At 43.1% G+C, this 22,118-nt stretch overlaps 1 protein-coding gene across 1 annotated transcript in view; it reads left to right on the top strand.

The window, feature by feature from the left end:
- Positions 1–725: 725 nt before the first annotated feature.
- PINX1 (PIN2 (TERF1) interacting telomerase inhibitor 1) overlaps positions 726–22,118 on the top strand; it is a gene marked incomplete at both ends in the record, with an annotated part of 58,349 nt that continues 36,956 nt past the window's right edge. Inside the window, 6 exons of the mRNA XM_079550405.1 lie at positions 726–744; positions 4,413–4,522; positions 7,195–7,287; positions 8,186–8,264; positions 11,686–11,778; positions 13,613–13,689. Coding sequence (XP_079406531.1) covers positions 726–744; positions 4,413–4,522; positions 7,195–7,287; positions 8,186–8,264; positions 11,686–11,778; positions 13,613–13,689 — 471 coding nt within the window. The remainder of the gene's footprint in view (positions 745–4,412; positions 4,523–7,194; positions 7,288–8,185; positions 8,265–11,685; positions 11,779–13,612; positions 13,690–22,118) is intronic.

Raw genomic sequence — 22,118 nt, 5'->3', positions numbered from 1 at the left:
AGAAAACTGATAGGAAAGTCTGGTGAGAGCACATGCTGTGAGAATTTCTGAAGGCTTAATGTGGGCCTAGAAAACTATCAAAGGATTAACTTGATACCCTTTTCCCAAAGGAGGAACTGGGGCAAACGCTTTAATAGGATGAGATGTAGGGGCTTTAAGTTGTGTTGGTGCGGTTCCATTTTGATATCAGGAAGAATTTCTTCTCCTAAAGAGCGGTGATGCAGTGGCACAGCTGCAGGTGGGGTCATCATCCCTGGAGGTGTTCCAGAACTGAGGGATGCAGTGGGCATGGCTGGGTGGGCTGGACCTCGGAATCTTTTCCAGAGTGAAAGGGCTTAGAGCACCTAAGGTGGTATTCAGGTGCAAAATGCAGCCAGGGGCAGAGGCCACTCCTGCTGAGAGCTCTGAAGAACTCAGCAGCCATGTGCGTGTCTTGTTTTAGGTGCTGCACTTCAATCAAGAAGCGCAGAAGAACCACGGCCCCTCACAGGGCTGCGCGCAGGCGGCCATGGCTGCCGCCCCGCCTGCTGTCCGAGTCAGTGCCTGCACGCGAAGAGGAAACGCGGAAAAGCAGCTCGGGAACGAATCAAAGATATACGTTTATATCTTCCACAGGATGTTAGAACGCTTTAAAAAAAAATAAAAATAAAAAGGTGGCAAGTAGGGGGTTGGAGCGGACGGGATGGCGTCTCGTCACACGCGCCGCGCAGAGGAAAGCCCCCAAGATGGCGATGCTGGCAGAGCGTGAGTGCGGCAGCGCTGCGATGGTGGCGGGAGGGCGGCAGTCGTGTGGGGTGTTGGGCGGGAGATGGGCAGGATTTGCTCAGCTTCGCTCAGCTTCTTGCTGCCAACATCGAGGCTAAGTTATAGGCTCGAAAGGGGGGTCCCTAGGGAGCAGCCCCGCCGCTCTCTGCTCCCTGCCCCCTTCTATCTCCCGTGGGGATTTATGGGCACGGTGGGACTCCCTGAGCCCCCCCAGCTGTGGGCTGAGCAGCCCCAAGAAGACTTCAATTGCTTTTACTGCCTTCTCTTCAAACAGACCACAGAGCTGTGGGTGCCCCATCCCTGGAGGTGCCCAAGGCCGTGGATGGGCACTGGGCAGCCTGAGCTGGAGGCACCCAGCCCACGGCAGGGATTGGGAATGGATGAGCTTTAAGGTTTCTTCCAACCCAACCATTCTATCAATCTATCATTCTCTATCCTTGGGAGTTTCCAGTAAGCTTTGTGGTGTCGGGACACCCTTAACATGAAGCTAGAAGACCCAATGATCAGTAAAATCTGCTTTCCACTAGAAAGTGCAGGTGTGAATGGAGGGAAATAAAACTACACGTAGTTTTTGGGTTGTTTTAGTTGTAAACTTTGTTGGTAAGTTTTTTTCAAAATTTTAATTGGGCATTTATGCACTGGTGCAGGTTACTCAAGAGAGGCGGTGGTGCCCCATCCTTGCAGACAGCCAAGGTCAGGCTGGATGGGCTCTGAGCACTGATGGAGCTGTGGGTGTCCCTGCTCAGTGCAGAGTCTAACAGATGGCCTTTAAAAGGGTCCCTTCCAACTCACATGATTCCAGTTGCAGTAGTAATTCTGTAGTCAGGATTGCTTCTGTATGTAATGAATTCTAAAATCAGTTGCTGCAAAAAACCAATCTAGTTGCTGAGAGTCACCTTTGTGGAGTTGTTTTTCTTTGAATCATAGAACAGCCTGGGTTGCAAAGGCCCACAATGCTCATCCAGTTCCAACCCCCTGCTGTGTGCAGGTCACCAACCAGCAGCCCAGGCTGCCCAGAGCCACATGCAGCCTGGCCTTGAATGCCTGCAGGGATGGGGCATCCACAGCCTCCTTGGGCAACCTGTGCCAGTGCCTCACCACCCTCTGCCTTGCCTCAGTTTAAAACCATTCTCCCTTGTCCTGTCTCCATCAACCCATGTAAACAGTTGTTCCCCTCCTGTGGTTTAGATCAGAGCTGCTAGGAAACTTTCAGAAATAGTTTTTAATGCTCTTGGCACAGAATTAGTTTTGGTGGAAAGGTTTATATTAACTGGTAAGAGCTGGATATCTGAGCAATGCATCCGAAGAAATGTCGCTTTTCTCCACTGGAGGGTGCTGCTCACCCACAGTTGCAATACCATCTCAAGCATCACTCTGAGAGCAGCTCAGGACATCTGTGCTGAATTCTGAATTTTCTGGCTGGAAGCTATTAGACTGTTTCCTTCCATGCTCTTAAAAGTAATTGGTGAACAAACATTTCTCATGTAATCTGATGGTTGCTGTGTGTGGCATGAAGGTGGTTCTAGTTTTCTTAAATATATTTTGAAGATGTAGGATAGTAAAGGAAGCTGCTTACATGTAGCTTAGCACATACGAAAATGAGCGTGTTGACCTGGCAGAATTGTGAGGATGAATCCCAGAACAGTAGCCATGGGATTAGAAATTCACAGATTGAAACTGTTGAGGAAAGGAGGATCTGGTGAACATTTCAAACTGGAGAAATCTCAGTGTTAGGTGCTGCTGTGTTTTGTTGCCAGGGTCCTCCTGGGAGTAAAACATCTTAGGATTTCTCTGCAGAGGGATATTCAGGAGAATTAATAGACATTAGTATGTAAAATGGATGAGATGAACTGCATAAAATAATTCAGTTTGAAATTTAGTTTAAATTCATGCATTCGGTTGACACAGATTAGCTTTGCTGTGCAGACAAGTCCTGAGATACACAGAGTGGCTTTGTAACGGTAAGGACTGCATTGAATTGAATGTTCTGAGTTTTGTAGAGTTACCACCTGGGAACCAAGTTATGGACAGCACAACAGAAGATAAGCAGGCTGAAAATGTTACAACTAGATTTAAAAAAAAAAAAAAAACAAAACAATGTTCTTCCTCATAAATGAGTGGAAACTGGAGTCCTTAATATACATCTTGGGGGAGGGAAGATGACAGAACATGTTAATTGTCCCCAATTTCTAACTCAGTATTTCAAACACAGCAACACATGAGCAAACTCTGCCTGAGGAAACCAGAATGCTTGGCCTCAGAGACACAGCAGGGAACCTGGATTTGCTTGGGTCTGTTTAAAATCACAGTCCCCAGTGGCTTCTCTCCAGACAGGGCATGTATTGGATGGTTCTGGTCATCGTTTTCCCTTAGAGAAATGAACTAATTGAGTGTTTTTGGATTCCTCTCACAGCACTAAGTCATTTAACACACCATAAAATCTTTTTATGAACCATTAGAGCTTTTATGAAATTCTTTATCAGACTGTTATTTTTTGTGGGTCTGCCTTGCAGCACTTATTTTGAGCTTCAAAAGTACGTTAAAAAACACCGCCATCCTACATTCTGCCAGTTTTAGTTCTGAACCAAGACCGAGCAGCCAACGAGTTGAAGATACCTGTAATATTTTCTCCCTCTGGCCTAAATCCCAAGTGCTGCACTTTAGGAAGAGATGATTTCCTGATTATGTTGGAAGTGCCCCTGTGGACTTGGCTTCTTGCTGACTCGCAGCGGCCTTGGGTTCATCGGTCATTTTTGATCCACCGTTTCCCATCGTGTTTAATGAAGTTTGTAATCTTCCTGTCTCCCATTCTTTGCCTTGTTTATTTCTGTTCTCTTCCTGCATGTGTTTAGGTGCACGCTTAGTGACTGGTTAACTGTGCTAACTTTTTTCTTCCTCGGTTTCAAAGAAGCTATTCCTGATGATACAGACAAGCTCACGCACATGGGCCTGAGGGACTGTAGTTTCATTAATGATATACATAGGAAAAAGGAGCCTTGATTCTAAGTTGCATCTCTTAACACCTGTGGGAGTTTCCGGTGACTCTTCAGTTTCTGAATAAGCCATTTTGCAGCAGATGAAACCCCTCTAATTTGTGTCCTGCGGTTCATTTTCTCCAGTCACTTCAGTTTGATTTTTCAACTTCGCTTTTGTAAATGATACCCAACCTTAAAACTCCTAGAGAAGATGAGGGATGGGCAATGGACACTTGTCCAGTACTGGGAAAGCTTGCACTGAAGTCCCATTCTTTACCATGAGGACGCTGAACAGGTTGCCCAGCAAGGCTGTGGATGCCCCCTTCCTGGAAGCATTCCAGGCCAGGCTGAATGAGGCTGTGAGCAACCTGGGCTAGAAGGAGGTGCCTCTGCCTATAGCAGGGGGTTGGAACTGGGTGATCTTTAGGGGTCCCTCGAACCCGAACTATTCTATGGTATGAATCTATGATGTTTTATTTAGGCATTCTTTGTATTAAAAGCTTTCACTGGAGTTTTTTTTTTTAGTATCTCATTCAGTAAAATTAAACTCCAGAAATGTATGATTGGTGTGGCATAAGTTGTTTCTTTGGATTGAAGGCTTTTCTTGAGTTGACTAAATTCTTGGAACACTGTGGAGCCCATTTGATTTTTTTTTTTTCCTTTCTGTCTTAGCCCGTAGAAGACAAAAGTGGTCTGTGGATCCACGAAACAGTGCTTGGAGTAAAGATGAATCTAAATTTGGACAGAAGATGCTGGAAAAGATGGGCTGGTCCAAAGGAAAGGTATGGTCAGGAGAGCTCTGTGGCTGAAGGGTTGTGTCTGTTGTTCCTGAACTAAACATTTTTTTAAGAAAGGAAACAAAAATGATAAGGGGTAGAGGGCTACTGGGGTGATGTTGGTCCCAGTGTTTAAAACAGCTGTGGTATTCTGGTGTACCAGGCTGGATGTGGCTCTGGGCAGCCTGGTCTGGTGGTTGGTGACCCTGTCCATGACAGGGGGGTTGAAACTTGAAGATCATTGTAGTCCCTTTCAACACAGGCCATTCTATGATTCTTATTTAGTTTATTCTCGTAAGCCTGCTAAGAACACAGAGAATCTGAGCAATGTTAGACTTCTATAATTTCTTACAAAGATATTTGCTAGCTTATGCCTGTCTTACTTCTCTTATAGAATCAGCTTTTCTCATAGAACTACAGAATGGTTTAGGTTGGAAGTGATCTCCAAGGATCATCAAACTCCAACCCCCCTGCTGCAGGCCACAACCTCCATATCTAATAACAGATCAAGCTGCCCAGGGCCCCATCCAACCTGGCCTTGAACACCTCCGGGGATGGACGGGGCATCCACAGCCTCTGTGGGCAGCTGTTCCAGCACCTCAACACTCTCTCTGTAGAGAACTTTCCCCTGACATCCAACCTAAATCTTCCCTCCTTCAACTTAAAACCATTTCCCCTTGTCCTGCCATTATCTGCCCTTATAAAGAGTTCTCCCCTCTCTTTGACAAGATAATGTTAAATCAGGTAATTTTAGAGAAGGCTTTAAGTTGCTTTCATGCCCTCAGTTCTCTCCCTGGCTGTTTCTACTGGTGAAAGAAGGAACAAGTTCTGCTGTAGTCCTTCATGTGTTTTTAAAGGTTACTTCTGATCTTTGTACAAAATGCAATGTTACATGAGCTGTATTCCCTCCCAGATCCAGCGTGTACCTGTGGTGTGAGGTGACTGGTTGCTGATGCTAAGAATAATCTCCAGGTCAGCGTAGACAGCTGCAGATATTTCTGCTGCCACTTAAAAGCAGTTTAACTTCCACAAAGGTGCCTCAGCAAAGCTGAGATTTGGGCCTGTGAATGAAGCACGTTTAGTGAAACAAACATGCAGAACCTCTCCCATGCTGTTTATTTAATTCTTCTTCTACATCTCCTCCGCTCCCTTTTAAAATGAACAAAATTAGGGCTGTTTTCCATACTGTGAATGTATTAAAAATTAAGAGTGAGAAAAAATAAGGCTACCCTCGAATTTCTCAGTGTAGCTTACTGCTGTTGCCTCAGTTAGCAGCGTAGCTGACATAGTATAGATTTGGCTTCTGCCTGCCTGTCTGTAGGCATTAGAATGAATTGTTAACAAAGTGTGGGACTGAGCACTGTTACATCAGCTTGTATGCGTGGCTGTTTTGTGTGCAAGACTAAAATAGGTATACGAGCCAGAGTAGAAAGAGTACTGATTATTATTCAGGCTGCCAGTTCCTCTCAACATAGTTAATGCCTTTACTGATATGAACACATTGTGTCAGGGTATGGAAGGAGGGCCTTGTGGTGTTCTCTGTCATTCCCCCCCACCTTTTTGACAGTAAGTTTCCTGCATGAGCTACTAAATCTTCTTCTACAACACTTATAGTTGTACTAGAGGGATTTATGACCCTGTTCTGCTGCAAACTCAGACAAATGGAGCCATAGCTTGATCGAGGTAAGGGGTAAAAGCCCGTCTGCGCTCTGAAATTAAGCTGATTATGTTAGTCCTGTTATTAGTTGTATTGGAATTGGGTCAGGGTGAGATGTGTAGCCAAGTGCTCTGCTTGTTTCCATACTTTTTTGTTAGCAGAAGCTTCAGGGTGAGTCTTCTACCCCTCTGACTAAAAAAGACTGCAGGATCTGTGACAGCAGCAGCCTTATTCAAACATTACTTGTTGCTTCACATACTGCATAGGTACATGCTTTATCCACAGGACCTCATTCCACCATTCCATCAGACCCATGCGTGTATATTTGTTATATCTTGATGAGAGAAAAGCAGATAGCAGGAATAACTGCCTCATCTTTTGTTTTTTTTCCTGGTTGTACAATTAAGAAAGATAATACTGGGTCTGGAGATTGTTTCCCAGGTCGGAATGCTTGCATTTATTTAGGATAGACAAAACCAACATTTGTTTGCTCCAATATCTTCACCAAATTACGAGTGTACACAGGATGGAAAAAGTTCCTAATGACCTGCTAGCTCCAGTCTGATCCTTCCACTTCCTCTCACCCACTTTAATATAAATTAATTCTGCTTTTTAAGTTCCGTGAGGCAGCTGTCTTGTAGCTGTTACACAACTGCCTTCGCAATGGCGGAGGTGGTTTTGATGACAGGCATGTTCTTTTTATGTAGTGTCTTGTTTTAAAATTGTAAACACTTTGGACTTGCCTAGGAATGTCAGGTGGCTTCCTGATTAATCACCTACTGCTTAATGATGTTATTTTAGTGTTTATGGTATTTTGCTGGAGGCTTAAGTAGTAAATTAAAAATACTTAATATCTCATGTATGCTGATGCCTGTGAATGAATTCAGTTGCAGGCAAGCAAATAAATAGTAACTTGTGGTTTCTTGCTATATTTCATTGCAAAATGTCTTCAGTACAGTAGCTCTAGTTGCTTAGTCACTGCTGGAAAACCCTTATGTTTTTATTCTTCAATCCTCATTAGGGTCTTGGAGCTCAGGAGCAAGGAAATACAGAACATATCAAGGTCCAGGTGAAAAACAACATGCTGGGGTTAGGAGCATCCATCAAGTATGAGGTGAGTGCTAAACCCAGGTAAGGAGATGTGGCTTCTTTTTTAGGTAAGGCATGATTTTTGTAATGGGAAGTTAGTGAAATCTGTTGTCACACCTAGTGGCAGCATGCACCTATGTGAACTTCTCTGCAGAGACTCTTGACCTAAAATTTATTTAGGCTCTGTTCAGCGGTTGGGGAATAAATATCTGTTTGGGAAAGTTACAGTGAATTATCAGAGCTGTTCAGAGAGTTTTTGCTCTAAATCACTGGAACAGGTTGCACAAGGAGGCTGTGGATGCCCCATCCCTGCAGGCATTCAAGGCCAGGCTGGATGTGGCTCTGGGCAGCCTGGGCTGCTGGTTGGCAACCCTGCACACAGCAGGAGGTTGGAGCTGGATGAGCATTGTGGGCCTTTGCAACCCAGGCCGTTCTACGAAATACTTGCTTCCTCCATATATCTTCCACCTAGCCTAGTTTTATGTCTTCTTTCCCTCTTCCTGATGCAGTCACCTTGCTGACTAGAGTTCAGGTACATGTGGGGAGAGCAGAATGTGCTTCTAAAAAGGTGCTTGTCTCAGAATCAACAACTTAAGTAACTGCTGGAAAATCACACTAGTATTTCCTGCCTACTGTTGAAAACATCTCATGCAGTCTGGGACATGCGGAGCCAACAGCACCTCAGCATTGTTTAAAAGCTTACAAACACAACCCTTATCAGTTCTGCACTTTTGAGTAACTATAGCAAGCTGTTGTTAGTATTTGCCACCTGTGGAGCTTCAGGGGGTCCCTCCCACCAAGAATCCAGTCTATGTAATTAAGTTACTTCTTGGAAAGCATTGTTTTTTTTAATGCCTGCTTTAGTGAAACTTCTGTTCCGTCTGAAAACTGTTGCTTTGTATTCATGTGGGTGATATTTACAGGACAACTGGATTGCTCATCAGGATGACTTCAACCAGCTCCTGGCTGAACTGAATGATTGCCATGGACAGGGCGAAACAGGTAGGTTCATGCTTTGCTCAGTCAGGTGCTGGAAGCTTAGCAGAGTTTCCATGATCTGTCTTATAAGGGTAGCTGAGGCCCAATCCTTTGAGCTACTAATAGTATCCACGCTGAGGCACACAGCTTCTCCTCCTCCTCTCCCCAAATCAATGGGAATTGAAGGACGTGCTGCTATCCGTGGCCGTGCTCAACTTTGGATGTGTAGATCTCATTGGTTTAACCACAGTTAAAGACTTTTTGATGGGGAAAGAAAGCATAAAACTTGGGTATTTTACCCAAGGCTACAATATGGAGGAACCTTTTGCTGGGATGCACTACACCAGCCTTTGTTTCTTTGTAAAGTAACCAGAGCCAGAAGGTTCACAGCAGAATCATCCACCATTGCAGTGTCTTCATTTGCTAATTAACTGTCAATCTGGCTTCCATGCTCTGGTGGTTTCTTAAATACCCACTTTTCCTGTCTTCAAAGAGCTGCTTCTCAGCTTTTAACTCAGAGTTATGCATTTCTGTTTTGAGTGTCATATGATGTGATTTTTGTAGCCTTAATATAGAGCAAGCAAATGGGAAAAATACATAACTTTCCCCAAAGGGTTATTTAGCAAGTTGCTTTAATTTTGAAAAGCTTTGTACAGTTAGACCTTGGCTTCTAGAAATGAAGCAGTGCTAAGCTGGCAGGTGTGAGCTTACAGAAGGAATTCAGGCAGCTGTCTCATCTCTCCTTTGGACTGGCCTGTCTCAAACTGATCATACATCTGAGCAACTCTGTGGAGTGATGTTAAACCAAGGGATTCTGTTTGGATGCAGCAGCCTGTCCACGTGCTGCATGCTTAATAGCATTTGTGTACAGGAGTTCCACGAGAGGAAAGGTAAGATGAAGAGAGGGAAGATCAGTTAAAAAGGCTTAAACTTGGTTTCTAATCCTTGAGAATGAAGGTGAAAATCCTGAACCTAATGCTCTAAAATTTTAATTGCTGTGTAAGTTGTCCTTGTACACTGGTCTAAGGCCACAGGGCTAGCTGCTGTAGTGGAAGTCCTCGAGAGATTAGAACAGAGTATCAGAGGGAAATTCCAAAAGTTCCTGTCTTCCTTTGTATCTAAATCTTACCCAAGTTCCAACTTGAGACATGAGAAGATCATTTAGGTGTAACTGGTGGGAAACCTGCAAACTGATGAGCAGAGAGCTGAAATGACTTGCCCAGGGACACAGTGAGTCAGCAGAGAGGCAGGTTCATTGAGCAAGGCTGTCTTGTTCCTAATTCTGTGCTGTGTACCATGGGTCATCTGTACCAATGCAAAACGGTCCCCAAACCATGTTTCTCTCTGTTCTACTGCTGTTTTTCCTTGGTCTTCTTGGACACGAGATTTCAATCACTGAGCACAAACTTGGGTACAAGTTGAAAAGTCCTGGTCAGAGTCACATTTGGTGATTTGCAGACTGTAAACATTGCTCAGAAACTTGTTTTTTTGGCAATTGTTTAAGCTGGCAAAACTCATCCAGATAACTCTGCCCGCAGCTGTGCTTCAGGATCAAATGTTACATTGCTGGCCATCATCCAGTTTCAAATTGCATTAAAAGTCAGCTGAAAACCTTCATTGTTCTTAAATAACTGGTATAGTTGCCAGAGCTGGATTGCAATTAGACGCTGGGAGGGAAGGGCTCTTTGGTGGTTAGTATGCCAACATTCAAATACCCTTTATCTACATAGTTTCAGCTTTCTTCTTTTTCTAACTGAGCGCCCAGTGAGGAAGGAGTTCTTAACCCAACGAAAGAGCCAAGAATTACTGAGTGATGATGGCTGACTCCCTTTCCCATCAGTAGAGTAAGCGTGCAGGCCATGTCTGTTGTGCTCTGGAATATTCATCTGTATGAGATTTGCTCTAGAAATGCCACGATTTTATTACTGTGACTAAATTGCTTTGTAAAGCACAGAAGGACACGGGGATGTACCTACTCTGTTGTCAGTGCCAGCACGTTTTTAAGTTCAGTAGTGAAATTCCTTCTGGAAGGCACAAGGCGGTGCTGCTGCCCCTTCTGCTGTAAGGATGAAGTGCTGGAGGAAGCTCCTATGGAAATCCTTTGGTGCATAATGTTCCTTTTAGTACAAGTGAATCAGAGAGCAGACTCAAAATGCCTCGTCTATAGTCAGGATATCTTAGTTGTCATACCCACTTTCCCCATAGAGCCTTTTATAGAGGATTTTCAAATTGACTGTGAATTCTGTTTGAAATTGAGTTTTCCAGTCTTTACTTCTCTCATTAATGTTTATGTGTAAATTCAAGAATAGATCTGAGGCTGCCTTCTGGTAGTAAACTCTCCCACTGCAAGCTGTGGGTTTCATTTTTAGGTCAATGAATCTATCATCAGGTGGCATTACTAAGCAAACCATGAAGTGCTGAAATTCCAGTGTCAGAAAAGCTTGGGCTGCAGAGCTGTCAGGGGTAGGATGGTATGAAAACAATGACTCAACGTGACCCTCGGGGTATGGGTTGATTTATCTACCCATCCCAGTTGCCACTGGCAGAAAAAAAAACCACCTCACCTTGAGTAGCCTTTTCTGTAGTGATGGAGCATGGAATCCTGCAGTGCCTATTTCCCTTCAGGACAGCACCAATAAAGTGGTTGTTACAGGATTGCAGGTTACCTCCTCCCGAGGTAGTTCTGTAAATTAACATGCTCTGTGGATACAAAGAGTGTGTCTGTAGCAGCAGGATAACCTCTCAGGCACAGGAACTTTGCACTGTTAAATAGTTAGACTAATTCTTCACATGCTTTTGACCTGTGCAAGCCAACACTCTGTTTTAAACAGCTCCTAATGAATTTGGAACTGACCCCAGAGACCATTCCCAGTGGGTAGTTTAGATGCAGCCCCTCTTCTGAAAGCTAGCAGAATTAAACAATACACATGTGGCAGCTTTTGCTGGCCTTAGGGATGAAAAAGGTCTGCTGCTGTTTGATTTCCTTACATGGCAGTATCAAGGCACATTAAGTAGGGTTGAAAAGCCTGTTTGGTGCTATGTTTCTTTTTTGTGGGTCTGTGTCCATTTTTGTCCATTTAGATTCAGTGTTTTATTTTTTCCAGTTTCTTAGTGCTTTCTCAGACTCTAGGACTGGAAATATTTTGTAATAGTCAACAGTTGACCCTGATCTACTAGTCTCTTCTTACCATAGAAATGGTGTTAAATTAGTCTTTGCCTTTGATCTGCAGTACCTCTATCTGCCTATTCAAATTACACTAGATTGGAAATGGGAATGGAAGGGGATGTGGCAAAAAGTCAGGCACTAACATGTCTCTGAGAGAGGTTACTGTGCTTCCTTCAGTGATAAGTTTTTTTGAAAGAGAAAGTTAAATACAGTGTTGTTTGAATTTGGTTGTTAATGTTTTTCTAGTAGGGTTTGAACCTGCATTTTTTTCTCTTTAAGAATCCTCAGTGACTAATCAGAAGAAGACATTTAATCTTGAGGAAAAATCAAAATCCTCTAGGAAGCGTGTCCACTATATGAAGTTTGCAAAAGGTAAGAGAAATTTTATGTCTTAATCTGTAGCCAAGATGTGTAAAACAGGTCCAACTGATCAGTTCCCTTCTGTAGTCCATATACAACAAGTAGAATGATGGTTTAGAAATACCCCTTGCAGCATCCTGGAGTATACTATTCCTCTTTCTGTTGGACTTTTCTAGATGGCTGTAGGGTGATATTGCTGAATAAATCAATTCCTATCTGTAGGAGCCATCAGCTGACTAAGGAACAATGAATATTCTCAGCTGTGTTTATGGGAGGAGGGCTGGACCGAGAGGCAAAGGTGGTGGCCAAGTAACTGCGTTATCTGTGCTGCACTATCCTCTGCAATCTGCAGTAACCCTTGCTAAGAGATCATGTGGATAAGATCAGTGATCAGATTAAAACCTGAACGCAGGAAGAGGAAAGCCCTCTTAGATCTATTATATACTTTATTGGGTAAATTAGGACAGCGATTGGAGGCCAGAAAATCTTGTACGAAAAGCTTGTGGGGTTTGGTAGCTTCTTTCTGTGTTAGAGCGATGACGTGATTTCAGCCAAACTTGTCTTCTGCTCCTGGCCACTGTTCAATCACTTGCTGTAGTTCTCTGTTGGTAGTGTTCCCCTTTCACACACCCGTGTGTATAGATGTGGTTCACTGTATGGCTAGGCTCAGTTTCCACTAATGGCTAATTTATTAAACTTAAAGCTCTGTATATGATGTTTTTTTGTTAACAAATGCCTCTGCTAAAACAGGTAATTGACTTCTGAATGGAGGCCAAATTCTGATATTGGAAATTTTTTTGTGTGTTGAAAGAATTCAGCCTGGAAGTCAAGTGTTCTAACATGACCATGCCACTTTATGACATTAAACAATTAAAGTAGTTCAGGTCTCCAAGTACAGAGACCATGGCCTGCTTGAGGTAGTTGCAAAGAGGATTTATTTTGATTTGGATTTAACCTTTTGCTAAATATAGAGGAAAAAAAGAAGCGTCTTCAGAGCCTGTAAAACACATAGCAAGGCTTTTATATTAACAATAGCCCTTATTTGTTTGGCTGCAGTGCTTAAATAAGGTAGGCCCTTGTTTGACTGTACCCTCAGTGGTCTAAAACAGGGAAATTCCTCCTTTTCAGGGAAAGAGGAGAAGTTATTTGAAAAAGGTTGATGTTGTTGTGGCCCTTGTTGTTGAAGTCCGATCCTGTTTCCTTTCAGACTAAACAAGACAAGCTTACACAAAAGCAGGAGAAGGGAGCAGCAGCCATCAAAAGTTCCTGGTGCTGTTCTGTAGCCTTGCTGCTAGAGGAGCACAGGCACTGCTCATAGTCCTAACTGCCACACTTGCATCTGGGAAATCTACATTAATATGAGATTAAGAGAGTAAAGATGGGGAATTTTTTTCAGTATAAGGGTGTAATCCCTGAATTCAGACAGAAATAGGAAATTCTCTTTAAGGTCTCAAGATATTCAGTTTCACCTTCTACTTTCTTGTGTGCAGGAGAATACAACTCTCCTTTCCCATTAGAGTAGAACAGGTTGCTTCCCTCATTTTGCTATGCCAATTACAATGTCAGGTGGGAGAAAACAAGTTAATGTTACAGATGTTTTCCCACAGATTTTCACTAGCAGGCTGTGGTTGTCTCCTCACCAGCCTTTTCCCACCCACGTGTGCACATCCTGCAGTATGTGTGAGCCGTGGGCAGCTTTCATTTAGTGTCTGTAACATACTACTCTTGGTTTTTGCACCTCCAAAAGTAATTTCTCTCCGTCTGTAGGTTACAGCTGGTTATCAAAATGTGCCTATCATCACCAGATGAGAAGATTGTGCTTTTTTTCCCCCCTTATCCCTTCCAGGTAAGGATCTCTCATTGCGCAGTGAGGATGACCTGTCCTGCATCTTTGGGAAGCGACAGAAGAGTGTGAAGACACAGGTAAACAAGAGGCTTCACCTTTCTTTTGTTTCTTTGCTTATTTTTTAACACAAGAATATGTAATTTTCTGTTCATGAGGTTACCACACGTTTATCAAAAGCAAGGGCTTCTGTGTAAGTAGAATCACTCTTGTTTCTTTGTGAAGGTTGCAGGTGGAGGGCTGTGCTCTGAACCATTAGAGGCTATGAATGTATGTAAAAAAGATTTGTAGGAATTGTGGTGATATCATGTCTTTGCAGTTAGTGCCAAGACTTCCCCAACTTTGTTGTGATGAGGTCAAGGTTTTTACTACTATTCTTTTTCTTCTATCTGTTAGCACTTTGCCCTTGCAGAGATAGGCCTGCTGGATTAGTGTATGAAAAACAGGCTTACACTGGGATGCTACTGATGTGTCCAGAAGTGTTTTTTGGAAAAGATAACACCTGGAAAAGCACAGATGAGTATGCTGTGAGGATTGCACTGTTGATTCAGAGGTCTCTGAAGTCTCATGCAGCCAGAGGGAAAGATGGCACCTGGAAAATTAGAATGGCATTCTGAAATATCCCCTTGCTCATTCTGCAGCACTCTTGAAAATTGTTCTGTCACTTCACTGTAACTTCTGTTCACAGAACCAGTGTTACCTTATTATTGTCTTGATACGAGCATTTTGGCACTTCAAATTCATGAGAGCTGTTAGAGGCCTCAAATGCTGTAAGTACATATGCACCAACAGAACTCTCTCAATTGACACCACTGCTGATTGGGAAAATACGCCTTAGATCCATTGCAGTAAAATCACTATGAAATGAGGAAAAACAGGGTTTTAGTGCAAATCAGTGGAAGAAGACAGTTGCTATGGCTAAGGCAGTAGCCACTCATATATTTTTCCAAGTAGTTTATTTTGTTTCCTCTTTATGCTCCTCATCTTTCTGTTGTTGTTGTTGAGTGCGTGCATTTGTGGCAGCTTGTGAAGGGTGTGCAAGTTGGTGCAAGTTCCTTGACCAATATAGTGGTATTATAGCCAGCAGAAGGTGATGGCCACTGTTGTGCACATTTCCTTTTTAACCTTGCTGAAAGCTAAGCTCGCGTTTCATGGTTCTGGCAAGAAGTCACAGGTTGTTCCCTGTTCAGTGGCCAGATTTCCACATGCAAATGTAGGCAGGAGGTAATATGATTTGGGCTGCATTGTTGTCTTCTGGCTACCGTCTGCTGCTAAGCAGCCACAGGGAGAGCACAATTGCTTTTTTTTTTTTTTTTTTTTTCCCCTCCCTTCATGGGTCAGAGATCTGTGGAGTTTTCACAGAACAAAAATGTGTTGCTCAGGCCCTCCAGCTCTGAGCAATTCCATTTCATTGCACCTGTGAACTCTCTCTGCCCTTCCCATTATGTTCTAGAGCCTGGTCCTTAAGGTGGCAGAAATGGAACTGCCTCTTGAGGATGTGCAGTGCTGTTCCCTGTGTATGTTTGCATTCTGTTCTTGAAATCCCTATACTCTGGTTATTGCCTAAATGTGGCAGAGAAAGCACTACATGAGCAGGAAAGTGCTGTCATTCTCTTGGAAGCAAGTTGTTCCTGTCTCTTCCTGTACAGAGATAAGGTAGGGAGAGTTCTGGTGTCCATCAGAGCCCTGAGGTATGCCTTCAGCCTGTGGTAGGTTGTGGTTCCCTATAATTGCAGCCCCTGTGACAGCTGATAAATGCTGTACACTGCTGTCCCTGTTCAGAGAATATGAGGACAGCTTCCATACTTCATGGGTTCTAGAACTGTAGATCCAATTACATGTTCCATGCTGTATGTGCAACCGAGATGATGTATAAAAATTGTTCCTGTAGCATGACATTGTATTTTTAAATCCTCTTCTAAGGTATTTAGATTCTTTCCCCTCTTCTCCCCTTGTTTTGCCCCCCGCACCCCCCCCCCCCAAGATTTGATTAGAGAAGCATTCAGTCCAAATCAAATTTGGAATGGATGATCTGTCCTCAGCTCTCAACTCTTGACTTTCTGACCAAGATATAATAATTCTGTTGCCCAGATTTCTAGTTATTTCAAACCGAGATCAGGACTATCTTGGGTATGATTTCATGGAAGCATGCAAGAATTGCTTTTCATACAATCACAGACTGGAGGAGACCTCTGGAGCTCTCTAGTTCAGTTGCAGTTGCAGAAGCGAGTTCCTTCAGACTTTGCTAGGCTAGATTTTGACCATTTCTCTCCCTTAAAGCCTCCAATTCAAATTTATAACAGAATTCCATAAATGGATCCCTTATAGAGTGGGAGATAAGGAACAACTTGGAATAATGAAATTATTGTGCTAAAAACAGGCTCAGCTGGATGAGCATTTGTTATTCACAGAATCACAGAATCGTAGGGGTTGGAAAGGACCTCCAGAGATCATCGAGTCCAACCCCCTGCCAAAGCAGGTTCCCTAAACCAGGTTGCACAGGTCGGCATCCAGGCAGGTCTTGAACATCTCCAGAGAAGGAGACTCCACGACCATTCCATAGGGATCAGGGGCACTGAAGTGTACAGAGAGAATTAAAGTTGTATTCCATTGTCTGGTGGCATTATTGCCAAGTTTTCCATCTGTGAGTTGCAGATCTTCTCTCACTCCTTTGAGATGCTACACTTTCAGCCTTTGAGCTTTTTGGCATCCAGCAGTGGCTTGTAGTGCTGTAGATGCTGGCAGTGGTGTTGCAATGAGAAACTTCAGCACTGTGGTCCTGTGCTACACAGTTGGTTTGTGTTATACCAGACTATTGTTAAAGATTAGGAGAAGGAGGGGGAAAAGAAAGTGATACCCAGTAAACTCCATCTGTGCCCACAGTCAAGTGGAAACCAATGGAAGGACTTAAGGCTAAGTGACATGGTGAGGACCCTACAGAATAACCCTGCCTTCTCTGAAGTCCTTCTCAAAAACATGCCCCCCTCTGAGCTGCTGGTGTCTCAGCAGATCAAGTATGTCTGAGAGATGTTGTCCCAGTTAGTCATATTCAGTCTTAGCTGTATGCTTATTAGCAGTCATTTTATGATCTTGACCTGTGTGTCTTTGGCAGGAGACATTTTGTGCTACTTTGGTTTGTGATGTCCTAATTGAAAAGCAGATTTCGGGCTCACTCTTAATTGTCTCAGTAGCCAGTGACTGATCTGGCGAATGGATCTTTACTCTTGTGTCACACTGACACTGCTGCAGCAAGTAAGGATGTTGAAATTTGGGTTATCTGTGTTATCAAACTGAAGGGGAATTGGCGAGAGGACACTAAAGATTGCAAAAGAGTGGAATCGCAAAGGATATGGAAGGAAATTCTGTTTGCCCCAAAGGGTTGAAAGGAGTTTCTCTAGAAGTAATAAAACCAGGATCCCAGTGAAAGCTGTTTGAATGGCATCGGGATAGGCCTTACTCATGTTAGGCACAATCTTTCATTCTCCTGAATGTTACACACAACGACACTTTATAAAGATTTTGATAAATCATGTGTCCAACTAAAACTTCCTTAATAAACTACACAGGGACTCCTTTTTTTTTTTTTTTTTTTAAATTAAAAAAAAAATAAAAATGGGGGAAGAAGACAATGGCTGGGTTTCAGAGTGGAATTAAATTGGAAACGTCTGTAGTTTTTCCCAGGGTGAGCAAGTGATCGAAAATATTGAATTGTAATTATGATGCTCTCTGGGGACGTGCAGTGAGGACCTGTTTTGCAGGGTGAGATCTGCCAGGCTTATTTTTTTCTTTTGCCCCCACTTTCCCTCTGGTTTTCTCGCTTGCTTAGGTACACTGGGAGCCGGTGAGACAGAAAAACAAATTCCATTAGTTCCTATCTGGTTGAACTTCCTCGAACCCCCACTATTTTTTTTTTTTTTGCTTCTCAGAATTTCCTTCCTCCATCCAGCTGTGTTTCCTGATGAAGCCTTATCACTGGAGAAAATACTCCTGAGTGAGACTGAGGATTTGGGAATGAGTTACAGACAGTCCCAGCTTGGTTGCTGAACAACATAATTCTGGCACTGGTTTCACTCTGGGGGCCGGGGGACTGGTTGTGATTTGCTGGCACATTCGTAAGAACTCCATTTGAGATGAGTACAAAACTGAATGTTTTGCATCCATCTCACTTCCATGTCTCAGGCCATTTGATGAGTAATCTGCTTCCTCCGAATTTCTGGAGCTTGAATGTAAACCTGCGTAAGTTCCCTCTAACAACCTGATCTGAGCAGCCCGAAAGTCTCGAGTTCGTGGTGATTTCTTCCGTGTTAGTCATTAGAAATGTAACTATCTGCCCTTGTTGCCTTCTTCTTCTTTTTTTTTTTTTTAAATCAGGAAATTATCTTCTGACACATTTTGCAGAACTTCCTCAACTGACTTACGTTTCCCAGCACTTATCAGAAAACCTTGTTGGCTAATCTTCAGGGATGTAACTGAAAATCCATTAGAGCCAGGCCCTGTCACTGGCCCACTGGAGCTGCGGGTAAATTGATGCAATTCCCTACAGCTGAACTTTCTGCAAAATGCCAGTCATGATGCTGATCTTGGTGGGGTTTGGCAGTGTCTTATGGGCATGTGACAACTTTAGTTTCTTGGATTTTCTTACCTGTGACAAAAGGCTCTGATTTTGTGCTTTCAGGGAACGAAAACCTGCAGGAGAGGAAAATCAGTTAAAAATTAACTCCACCTTTTTACTGTTCTGCTTTGGAGACTGCAGCTAGCGTGAGAGATTTGGAACCGAGAAGCAGAACAGAAAGAGGACATCAAAAACCTGGAGAGAGTCCAAAAGGTTTTAGTAAAATGGGTGACAGGGTTAGAGGGCAAGTCCTAGAAGGAGAGAGTGGAGGAACTGGATGCGTTCATCTGAGAAGAGAGGCAGAAAAAGGTGACCTCTCTGCCTATAAATATCTGAGGGTCAGGGGGAGGGAGGAACAGAGGACGGGAAGGGATAGTAATCAGGGTAGGCAAAAGCCAAGAATGGTGATGGGGGTGAGAACCTTCAATTAGAAAAAGGAAGACACAACCTTACTCTTGAGCAGGCTTCCTCACAGTGATGTCAGCAGGGCAGTGGAAAAGTCCCCTAAGGGAAATCCCAGCTCCTTAGTAAGCGATGCCAAGAAAAAAGATGAATTTAACACTTTTAGACCCATTGGAATGGGGAAAGATGTAAGTAAAACATCTCCCAACAAGTTATTCTTTGTGTGGCTCCAGTAATGAAGCTTGGTTTCCTGCAGTTGTGCCGTGCTTGGGTTCTGTGGTGTAAAGGAGATGAGCTCATGCTGAAATCCCTCTCCATGTGCACGCTGATCTATTGGCCTTCTCTGTCCAGCTGCCCATCTGCATGAGATACTTGAGTGCTTTAGTATCTTTGAAATAGCTGAGCTGCTGTTAGGTTGGATTAAAATGTTGCTTGAGAAACAAGAGCGTGTAATGTACACAAATATCGGGGCAGAGAGACTGTGGAAGATTTGCTTCCTTAAGAAACTGCAGTAAAAATGTAATTGCTGTCGTTGGGTTCTGGAGGAAGATGGTAGGAAAATACTGAAATGGGCATTACTGGGCATCTTCTCCAGGCTCCCTTGGTAGTGCTGAGACACAGGTGCCCAAGCATTCACTTGTTCCAAAGATGGTACATATACGTGAAGCCTAACCATTCCTAGAGATGTTCACCTCTTTCTTTACTGGTCTAAGCAGAGAGCTAATAATGAGGTGTGTGCTATTTATCCCCGAATTTATATTCTCAGTGTATCCTGCGGAGAAGCTGTCTGTGTTCTTCTGAGTATGGCTACTGCTCCATGCTTGATCTATCCAGTTCTTGTGAAGGCTACGTTGTATTCTTTCTTGGATTGTGGAACAAAGCTAGCAGTAGAGTGGCAGAGTCTGCACAACCCAATGGTGCGTTCACAGACTTGGAATCGCCGGGAGCCTGCTTAATTAGGAGAAGGTTGCAAGCCCCTAGCTCAGAGCTACGTGTGAGCAAGCCTTGTTGGTGCTACAGCATTTCATGACAGAAGGAATTGTAAGTGCCAGCTTGCAGTAGCTTAGTTTTCTGGAATTCAGTAGGTGCCTTTGCTGTATTCTGCAGCAAAAATACTTGGGAGTATCATTAGATTTGTGTGTTCACCTGTTTCTGTTTTTTTATCATTGCTGTTTCTGACTATGTGAATGAAATGTAAAAAGCCCTTGCTAATGGTAATTTTAATACTACTGTAATACTTCAGTTGCTTCTTTGGTCTTCCAGTTTTGCTCTACTGCATATTTATGCAGCATACTTATCAGCATCTCTAGCTGATTCTTAACAGCGAGAGATGAGGATTTCCTTTAAAAGCCAAACAAAAAAATGCAGCAAAATAGAATCATACTGTCCTGAGTTGAAAGGGACCGTAATGATCATCTAGTTTCAACCTTGCTGCTATGTGCAGGGTCGCCAAACACCAGATCAGGCTGCCCAGAGTCACATCCAGCCTGGAAATAAAACAGATTCTCAAAGTAGTAAGCACAGGTTTGTATCACTAACATGCACTGGTTGTGTTTCAAACATGGGCAAACTCACAAGAACAGCATGACAATACAGCTAAGGGGCTAAATGCAGGTGGTGCAGGTAGAGCAAGTCATCTGGCAGCACACAGTAGCTTGAAATGATACTTCTTGTACTAAGAGACGTGGGTTTGTGGGGAAGTACTGGTAGTAGGTGGGTGGTTAGACTGGATGCTCTTGGAGGTTTTTTCCAATCTCTTGTGATTCTGTGATTCTAAGTGGGTTTAAAACATTATTCTAAGTTGGTAACTTGTAATACTGTATAAGACAGAATGAAGTTGAATTAGGCTCAAGGTGTTAACTGGGGCCATGTTGTTAATGCTCCTCCATGCAGACAAGATTGCTCCAGGAGAACTGGTAAAAAATGACTTTAGCCTGTGTGGTGTCCTCGTTGCCTATTCTATAAACACCTTGTTTATCAACTGAGGATAAATTAGTGCCATTGAGATATCAGCAGAGAGAGGGAGAGGAAAGAGACATCTCCCAGTCTGGAAGAAATGGTGCTTTTTCTTCTTTTCTTCTCTTTTCATTGGAGGAGAGCCTTGCTTCTAGCATTAGTTCCTTGGGGGGGTTGTTAGGAACTGAAACAAAACTGGGGGAGGCTCTTTTGATTTATCTTCTCTCCTTCCCTTTTGGTCACTTCGATAGGCATAAACAGCCGAGTTGGCTTTAATGTGTTACCATTAGAGACCATGCATTAGCTGGAATAAACCATCATGCTTCACAGTGAAAAATATCCCTTGATTGGCTAATTAATCAGTCAAAGGGGAATGACATGGCCCTCGGCTTGAGGGACTCTGCTGCACAGGTAAACAGGTCATTGATAAATGGTTTACCCGCAAATTCATATATCAAGAAAACTTAGTCATTTTTTAACTACACTTTGTGTGAAAGCTGCACTGCATTTTTGGAGGTGTATTTTTGCTGCCCTTGCTTTTTGCATTGTGGGTGTTTTTAGATTGTAAACATTTTTAAGAAGCGAAGTCCAAACAGAGTGAAAATTGTAGTTCTTCTCTTTTGTGAATCACCTCTCTCCACGTCTTAAAAAAAAAAAATAATAATAATAATTAAGAAAATGAGATTCCTCAGACATTATATGGATGTAGCTCACATCCATAATTGAGCCTGGAGAAATAACTGGGGAAATGCATGGAGAAGCCTTTGTTGGTGGCAGATTTCATATTGTCCGAACCAGGTTGGGTAGGTGTGAAGCCATCTGGATGGAATATAACACCTTGTCCTGGAAAAATGGTCTTTCAGTGGATTTCTCCACTGTGAGTTGTACATTTGATGGTTTTTTTTGTTTATTTTTTTTTTTTTAAAGGATGAAGGTGGGAGAGGGGAGAGGAAGAATCCAGCTCTACATGAAGTAGCATACAAATGAGATCTGGAATCCCTCTTCTACATGGGGTGCATGAATAGGGTTGTATAAGGAACCATGAAATGCTGTTGGAAAAGGCACAGCTGCTTAACTGGGTGCACAAAAGAAATCCTTGCCACGCTGTTGCGCTTTGCCTTGGGTTTCTTGGTTTGCTTGGAAGTTTGGTTGGTTTTTTTGAACCAACTTTGAGCAAGTAGCACACTAGTGCCTAAGAATGTGAGCACAGGTACTGGGGAATGAAGTCAACTTTATTTCCATCATGAGTAATCTCTTCCTTCCAAACAGCCCTTGTCGTGGGCCTGCGCTTTTGTAGGATGACTTTGTTGTGTTTTTCTTTTTAAAAATATTTATCTGATCAAAGAGCTTTCTTTAAAAAATAACAATAAAATAAAAATTCCAGTGCCGTAGTTCAAAACAAGGAAAAGTACCCTTTTTTGATCCTATCACAACAGGATTTGTGGATGGAAGTGTGAACTAAGCAGGTGGCTTCCTGTTGATTTGAAAGGCAGGTGGGCAAGTTCTTGACAGCGAGTTGATTTTGCAGGCTGCTGTCTG

The sequence above is a fragment of the Tetrao urogallus genome (genome assembly GCF_951394365.1).
Source record: "Tetrao urogallus genome assembly, chromosome: 2".
NCBI lineage: Eukaryota > Metazoa > Chordata > Aves > Galliformes > Phasianidae > Tetrao > Tetrao urogallus.
This window is presented reverse-complemented; position numbering and strand designations above follow the sequence as displayed.